The sequence below is a fragment of the Sipha flava genome, unplaced genomic scaffold (genome assembly GCF_003268045.1).
Source record: "Sipha flava isolate LNK unplaced genomic scaffold, YSA_version1 304_pilon_pilon, whole genome shotgun sequence".
Lineage (NCBI taxonomy): Eukaryota > Metazoa > Arthropoda > Insecta > Hemiptera > Aphididae > Sipha > Sipha flava.
Genome location: NW_020272981.1, coordinates 510,441 through 519,745, shown reverse-complemented (window position 1 = coordinate 519,745; position 9,305 = coordinate 510,441). Strand labels below are relative to the sequence as shown.

The window sequence follows — 9,305 nt, the reverse complement described above, 5'->3', positions numbered from 1 at the left end:
GGAAATTAAAAATTAAAATTAAATAAATATCAACTTTGAAAATCGGCTCTCTCTACTATTATTCGTAACTATTGATTAGAGGTACATTCTGAAAGCGAGTTCGATCTTAAAAAAACAGTCATTGACGTTAATTTCCATAATACATCCAATTTTCCATAATAATGCTACACGTTTGTCACTAGCCTAATAAATTGGTAGAAAAACTGGACTCTCCTATAATGTTCATTACATTTTTCAAAATTATTATTTTTTTTTCTTGATTGTATCATATAAGGAGCCCACAAATATTTTAAAAGAATTTTTTTTTTATGGTACGGGCCTCGAAGCGTAAATATGGCCCTACGTGCGTGTATACGTGTATACGATACAATGTGAATTTATGTGAAATCTGATGATTTTCAAAAATAAGTTTATTTTTTGAGAATAGCATGCAAAACCGTAAAAATAAAAAATAAAATTCATCAACAATCGAAATGCAATAGTTATATTCGATACAGACTGCAGTATAACATGGGACTTATGGTGCAAATGTATTATCGGGCAGAAAAAAGAAAATCATTGCAATTAATTCGTATTCGTGTGTTTTAAATTATTGATTGCATTTATTGTGTATCGAACACATTTCGCACCAAATATATTTACACAGCGAATAAGCTTTTAATGCTTTAAATAATACGTTTTTCATTTTCACATATACAGAGAGCCGTTGTCAACCGTCCGGCGTTAGGCGTATTCCCAGCAGGAGATTGGCCAGCGAAGTTGCGCAACACACTGATGAGCGTAAGTGTTTAAATCGTTCACAATATATCTAAGTGCAATTTTGTCTTGAAAAGTCTGAGTATTTGAATAATCCTCTTGCATTACAATAGTAATGGCAACACGACGGCGAACCAATAGTGGGATTTTACGAATAAAATATTTTTACGAACATTTTTCATTTATAAATGCATGCGTAATAATCAATAACCCGTGCATTTCTGCTGCCGCGTACAGGTAGCCCCGAAGGGACTGAATTCGCTAACGACCATGATGTGCGGGTCGTGCTCCAACGAGAACGCGTACAAGAACATGTTCATGAAGTACATGCGGGACAAAAGAGGCGGGACTTCGGACTTCACTGACTTGGAGAAGGAGTCGTGCATGATCAACATGCCGCCGGGTGCGCCGAAGCTGTCCATCATGTCGTTCTCGGGCTCGTTTCACGGCCGTACATTGGGTGCGTTGAGCACCACGCATTCCAAGTACGTGCACAAGCTGGACGTGCCAGCGTTCGACTGGCCGATAGCAAGGTTCCCGGTGTACAAGTATCCGCTGCACGAGAACCTCGCTGAGAACGAAAAGGAGGACGAACGCTGTTTGGCCGACGTGAGCCACCTTATCTATATAAATATGAATAATAAACATTTTGATAAACAATTGTATTATATATATAAAATTATATATATATATATATATATTATATTATACATATTATATTTGCCTGTGCGAACGAAGCCCGCGACCAGCACCAGTGTTATGGTCCCGGGTTCGGGATAATGATTTACGTTTATGTCGATCATTTTTCTGCGGAGGAGAGGTTGAGATGGCCATAACCATGGGTAAAATACACTATTCAGATTAACTTCAAAATTGAACGAATCATCATTTACTCTGATTTTTGTTCAATTAAAAAATGTTCTGGTGAGAAAGGGGGGGGGTCTAATACGAGTAATTTAACCGTATCACTGCGGCCTGCGGCTTAAGACGAAAACCCATCTCAGATTTACTTGGTTTCGTTACAATTATTACACCGTGGCATACGTACGTTATATATTGTTATGTTATATTGAATATTAAGTCAGGATACTCGTTAAAAATTAAATATTTCTTTTGTTACGTCATAAACATCCGTTTTAAACAGCACTTTTCATGGGTTTATTAATGTTGTTATAAAAAAATTGTTCACGCAATGTTTGCAAATAGAGCATTCCTACAGTAAGTTCTTGAACCGTTATCTGTTTACTTACCTTGTTTAAACCCGTGCAGGTGGAGGAACTCATAGAAAAATGGGAAAAGAAGGGTTGCCCTGTTGCCGGAATCATCATCGAACCCATCCAGTCGGAAGGCGGAGACAATCACGCCTCACCATACTTCTTCCAGAAATTACAGAAGATCGCTAAAAAAATATAGCATACGAAAAATATACGAATAAAAAACCAATTGTCAAATGTTTTAATAATTCTATTATGTTCTTGAGTACAGTACAACGCGGGCTATCTAATAGATGAGGTACAGACCGGCGGCGGACCAACCGGAAAAATGTGGTGCCACGAACATTTCGACCTGGAATCTCCGCCCGACATAGTGACGTTCAGCAAGAAAATGCAGACAGGCGGATACTACTCGAAGCCGGAATTCTTGTAATACTATTACGCATGCGCTTTACACATCAGTGTTTTTCAAGTCGTGGAGCTAAATACAAATTTTCATTTTTTCCTGTATAACTGGCAAATATCTTATAAGAAACTGCCAATGATTGTCAGTTTAAGACGACATGAAGTAGTCTTATGTCAGTACTTCTAGGCATTGTTTTGTTTTTGTTACATATCAACTTAACTTATTTCTAATTTACATTAAAAGTTCGTGACTATAATTTAAATTTAATATGAGTTCATGTTATAATTCTTGAAATTTGTTTGTAGCCTATCAAGGCAATTCCGTCGCCCATGGATTGGAAAACACTGATATGCAGTACTTATCATCATATGCGCTTACGGACAATATTGTCACGCGGGCGTTTATTAACACAGTCGATTCAAAAAGGCATCGAGTAACATATATTTATATTATTATTGATTCTTTTTTTTTAGGGCGTTTGTTTTCACTTGAATCTTTATAAATGGTATGGTTTTCACGACTTTAAACCGGTCGAATAAACAAAAAGTGAATTTGCGTTTAGGAAAGTTTGTTCAAATTCCAATGCATTTTGACGATTTAGAATAATGTGTTTGAGCGTTCTTATTTTTGGCATAATATGTTCGAACGAGATTAATGTTTTCCACTCAATAATAAATTGTAAATCAAAAAAAATTCTATGCTCCGGGAAGAATATGTTATTTAAAAAAAAAAATAAGTGCCATGGGAAACACGTGATCAATACGTTATCGGCGACTAAATAAGTGATTAATACTAAGCGCAAATGCCCTCTTCATAACAGCGAACACATAAGTGTTATTTGTAATTCATAAACCAATTATCAACCGATTAATTGTAAATTTAAAGAAGTTAATTCATGAGAAACTGGAAAAATGTGTAAACAGAGTACTTCGCCCCACTTCGACGGTTAATCTACTTCAAGGTCGTTGGCATCAACATGTTTTATGAGCACAGATTATTATTATCAGTGACGGCTATTTTATCATACTAATGAAAATGTAATAATTACATTAATCGACTTAACTTTTAAAACGTATTTCAGTTTAAACAACCACAGTCTGATAAAAAAATAATATCATGTAATAGGTAAATGAGTTACATCCAAGTAAAAAAACACCCCACTAAATCTGTATGCAAATTCTCAGGGTATAAAAATATCCAGGTGTAGAGTTGTGAAATCATACTATAAGGTGGCTAAGTGTTATAGAGCACATGAAATATTACATACTTCTGCATATAATAAAACTCAGATTGGTGATGACTAAGCTCTCCCAGAAATGTAAAGTACAGGTCTTAGCCCCGCTAGCCCTAAAAATTGTTAAATGACTAAAAATTCAATAATTATTATAATTGTAAAAAGCATTTTTAATAACTGAATTAAAAAAAAATGTTCTGTGATAAAAATTAAATCAAATTCGTAAGATTTTACAAACTTATTGTCATGAATTGGAACGATCGTAATTAATATAATATTAATAATATGTAATAATACCCGCATTGGTTGTTCAATTGAATTAATTAATAATTTCTGTTTAGAATACCTATTCCAAAAAATGCTTAAGATAAAGCACCTAATTGTTTTTTTGGTGAAATTGTTGAGTATGTCAAATTTCCAATTTTTGAAAATTGCATTGTTGAAATAAATAATTGCGTACAGTAGTACCTATAGGTAGAATAAGCAAATAATGCTCAGCTCCCCCAATAATTTCACCAAATTTCCGCTCACGGATTTCCTACAAACACATTAGGCCTAGTTCATACACGAAAGAGTGTTTTGAATTTGAATATTCGATCGAAAACGTAGAAAAAGTTGTTCGGTGCTTTTCGACAAAATATCGCACAACATACTATATTAGTATTATGTGTTTGCCTGAAATCGGTTTCATTACATTCGATATACGTTTTTTTCAGGCCCGACCTGCCATACCGCGTGTTTAACACTTGGATGGGAGACCCGACAAAAATCGTGTTGCTCGATGCTATACTGAAGGTGATTAAGAGAGATAATCTGTTGTCGGTAGTTGAAAAATCTGGTGAAGTACTCATGTCCGGCATCAGAGACTTGGAAGCCGAGTATTCGGCCCTAATCAACTCTACCAGAGGACGTGGCACGTTTATCACATTTGACGCAGCTAACCCTAAACTCCGGGACGACATTGTCAAAAGACTTTTAACTAAAGGTCAGTCAGTATAGTTATATTATAGATAGGTACGCACTAAGGCACCACTGATGATCTTAGAATCATTAAAAAAATACAATAAAAAATTTCTATTTTTACAAATTTTTTAGAGTAAAAACACAATTTTTTTTTTACAATTTTAATATTAAGTTTTGAATAATGAAATATAATTTTAATAAATAGGTAAATATGATAGCATAACTATTATTCAGAATACTGTTTTATACAATTTGTAAATTTATTATTTGTATATAGTATGTTTGATATATAATAATTATATAATAATAATAAATATGTATAATAAAAAAATAATAATATATAATAATTATATTATTATATTATATTATATAATTATACAATTATTGTTTTGTATATCTCGTTAAAAAAAAAAAAATCGAATTCTTAGTTTCTCTTACATGATATGTTATGACTTTAGAATAAGGCTATAATACATATCTTTGAATTTGATACTGTTTGAGACGTAACAATTTTTTTTTGTCTATGGCAGGAGTCCAATCCGGAGGATGTGGAGTGGCAGGCATCAGAATGCGACCGGCATTAATCTTCCAACCTCAACACGCTCACATGTTCCTCGATAGACTACGTCAAGTTTTAGCCGAGACCAAATGAGTTTCACGGCGTATAGAAATATATATATATTATAATAATATACCCATAATAATAATAATTATAATATTTATTATTATAACATCAATATTATCGAATCATACCGTATATGAGTAAAATAATTTTTAATGTTATTATTTTAAACTATCAAAAATATTATGTCTTCCAAAGTGAACAAACGCTTTCCAAATATAAACGTAAACATTGTCTTCCAATAAATTATATTCCATAAATGTTATTAAATCGTATAAATATATTATTATATTATTATTAGTCATAATGTGAATTAGTTGATTTTATTACACAACTGGTTTAGTCCCGATCTTCTCGTAGTTACAATCAGACATTTTTGCATTTGTTTGTAATGAGTTAATTTGATGCCGTTCAAAATGCCTTTTATTCTACAATCGATATTCCGCTGTTTGTTTTGCCGTCACTGAGTATTGAACAAAATATAATAGCAATTTACCTCTCTACTCTTAACGACAATTCCAATAAATGATAATTGAATGGGCTGTAAATTAAAATAAAAGCAACTCTTTAAAATCATCTTGTCAACTAAAAGTACTAAAGAATAAGCTCGACAATGATAACTTGAACTTTGTTTTCATCTTCTCGATCGATGTCAAACAATGTCAAACGGCATCGTGGGGTGCGCCAGAGTCGATAATGAGATACCACTCATTATACAGTTTAATACCAACGATTTCAACTCGTTGCCCCTAGATTCTGTACTGTCAAACACGTCTAATGAAGTAAAAGCAAAATAACACACCTGAATCTTTAAAATTAATTTTTCCAGTCCGTGTTATATTATTTACTACCAACTAACTTTGTATTAAATCAGAACTTTGCGCTTACTTCTATTCCATTAAGTTCTGAAAACTATTTTACAAACAAAGGCGATTGATAAAATACAATTTAATAATACCATATTAAAAGCCAATTATTATTTACATTATTACAAATTTGTACGTTTCGTTCAAATATTTAAATAAGTTTCTTGAATAAACACGAAAGCTTCTAAATTTTATATTTTATATTTACTTCGTAATTAGACGCATATTATTGTGTTTCAGCATCATTATCTAATATATATGTAATTTGAATAAATACTATTTCCTCTTAAAACTGTTTTCGTGGACCTACTCGTACTTCCGTATGTTTCTATAACTATCCCACTAGGAAGTAAATACTTAGCAACTACTATTGAGCGCTTTTTCTTACGAAACTGTAAATTGTATAATAATTTTACTAATTGAAGAAATTGCATTTTCTAGAGATGTTTTTTATTTCATATAAAATAGTTAAAAAATATATTTTCTCAACCACATGTATCAACGTACCGGAATAATGACCATTTTTTCATAAACACTTTACGGTAGAAGCTTTTTCTACACACGTTCCACTCAATGGATTTTTTAATTACGTCGGATTCTTAGTAAATAATAGGATTTATATTATAATGAAATATTTTTATTTGATTCATCATTGAATACCTAATCCATTAGGACATTTTCTAATAAAAATTCTATCGGTACATGAACCTGTACGATATAAATACGTAAAAGCTGTTTTCCATTATTCCGTCAGCCGTGATGTTAGTATATAACTTTAATTTTTTACTCCAATACAAACATACTATTCGAAATGGAATATTGTTATTACAGCGCAGTATGCCATATTTGTTAAAACACTAAATCGACCTTGATACATATGTATATGCCATGTTTTACACAAGTTTTTTGTGTTGAAATACTATATTCATAATATTTAGTATTTTACTTTCAATTTTATCTATTTTACCTGTTCGACTGGTTTTTTAACAGTCGGGTGGACCTAGTAATGCGAGTGTACCAGGAGAAAAATCAGGTTCTATAAATGCAAACAATTTTCAGGATCATTATTCAAAACAAGTATAATTGAACATTAATGTTTACACCGATCAGTCGAATAATTAATTTAAAGTTTAATTGCAATAAATAAGTTATTTAATATCAAAAGTTTTTAAAAGTTTTTTTTTTTTTTATCAAAACTGGTCTATTTTAACAGAAATAAATTAATATTTTACATTTGTAAAAAAAATATCTTTAACAGACTGCGTATTGACCACATGAAAATTTCCAATAATTACCTAATGAACCAAGAAGAACCTCCAGTTTGCTAAACATGTGCCAAACTGAACTAAGTATCAAATACAAACGGAATTCCTCCACTACGAATCCCACAGAAAAAATATCATTCTCCCTGAGAATATTTTCACATCACTCCAAAATTGTCAAGAATCCATGAAATTAATGATCGAATCCATCGTATCCTCAAAATTATTAAATAACATTTAAATAAAACAATTTATTAACAATTACATTTATCTGTAACCTTACAATGTATATAAGTAATATAATTTAAAAATAATTTGTAGATTCCATATGGCCTATGCTGCGAAGAGTTATTATTTTATTAAAAAAAAAAATTAAAATTTCCGTTTATCCAGAGGAACATCATTATAATGTAACATTGTGAATTTCAATGTTTTGCATTTAATCGTACGATAAACCTAAATAAACTATAATTATTTTCATCACGTTTAATTCGAATCTATATAATATCCTTTAATATACTTGTCTCCTTTTTCACGGTATTTACCAGAATCGTAACATTCTAGTTATATATATATATATATATTGTCATATAGAACACTGATATTTGTGAGCCATTAGCTGTATATTACACCGTCATAGATAGTAAAAGAACGTATAAGGATAGTATCGAATACAACTACTCCGCGAGATGTGCACAACTGCGGTTTTTCCGGGGTAAAGAAAGGACATTGCAATTGTTCTCCGTAGAGACGGAGGGGCTATTTATCCCTGTATCAAATCTATGGTATATGTAGTAGGGCGGTCGTTATTTATATAAATGACATTTTTTTTAATCGATATTATTCCGTATTCCTTAGATTTGTTATGTTACATAAGGAAATCATTTGATAACATTTGGAAGATGTATATAGACGTGGTGGCATGGAGCAAAGTACAACCGACATTGAACGTGCAATAAATGATTAGGTACTCGATAAACTTGGGGTATTGAAATGAAACGAAGCGTATTTTCGCCGAGTTATGGGCACGTCGTGGTGATAGTGTATTATACGTCGTTCGGTCTCGGCGCATACCGTACACCGATCGTCACGGGCTCGTTTGCTCGGGCGTGCGTCACGATTTCCGCGTAGGTGCCCGTTCGAGATTCACCGGCGGCACCGAAGACGACGTGCGCACAGCCATACGCGGACGTGATTCGCGTTTTGTTTTCGTTCACTGACGGTGCACAATTTACGCATGCGGGACAGTCGCTAATGCACTTCCGCGCGGCCCCGCAATCGATAACGCCCTCTCGTATCCGGCGGACCGCGATTTTTACTTTCTTCCCCCCGGTCGCTTTCCAGAAGCCAATCGATATTTATCTTCCGAACAATACTATCCGCGTACACGTACACCTGCGCGGCGGCACGTGCCGTGGGGTGATTATTTTCCCGTCGGAAACAATTTTTCACCACGACGACCGCAGTCGACGACGACACCGCGCGTGCTGACGGAACCGAACACAATTTTCCCGCGCGACATAGGCGCAACTAGGGTTTATTCCACGGCGGCTACGCCCCCATGTATCAATACTAATATTTATAGGGTCCGTTTACATTTTTGCAAGCCTAGCCCTCATTATTTCCCCCCCCCCCCCTAATACAAATCCACCGTAGTTCACAAGTTTTTTTTTTTTCTTATTAGCTTCTAGTGTACAACTATGATAGCCACGAGTTAATAATACATATATACATATCTACAATTTTAATTTTGTTTTCATACGAATTTTCTGTCTTTAGTACAGTACACTTCTTAAATATCTTCATTATTTATCGAGTAAACAACAATTCTCTCAAAATTCAGAACAGCCAGAGGCGGCTCCATAGCCTTGGTTAGGGAGGGAAGAGCAAGTTATAATTTTACAAAATCTTATAAAAGAAAACAACAAGTTTTAAACATAAATTCAAGTCATCTATAAAATTGGCAAAAATATCAATAATAT

At 33.2% G+C, this 9,305-nt stretch overlaps 1 protein-coding gene across 1 annotated transcript; it reads left to right on the top strand.

Moving 5' to 3' along the window:
* The first annotated feature begins 673 nt into the window (after positions 1 to 673).
* On the top strand, positions 674 to 5,508 carry LOC112686314 (4-aminobutyrate aminotransferase, mitochondrial-like). The gene is made up of 6 exons (XM_025558532.1): positions 674 to 780; positions 994 to 1,365; positions 2,026 to 2,163; positions 2,242 to 2,399; positions 4,327 to 4,595; positions 5,104 to 5,508. The coding sequence occupies exons 1-6, from the start codon at positions 775 to 777 to the stop codon at positions 5,223 to 5,225; spliced, it is 1,065 nt and encodes a 354-aa protein (XP_025414317.1). The 5' UTR covers positions 674 to 774; the 3' UTR covers positions 5,226 to 5,508.
* The last annotated feature ends 3,797 nt before the right edge of the window (positions 5,509 to 9,305 follow it).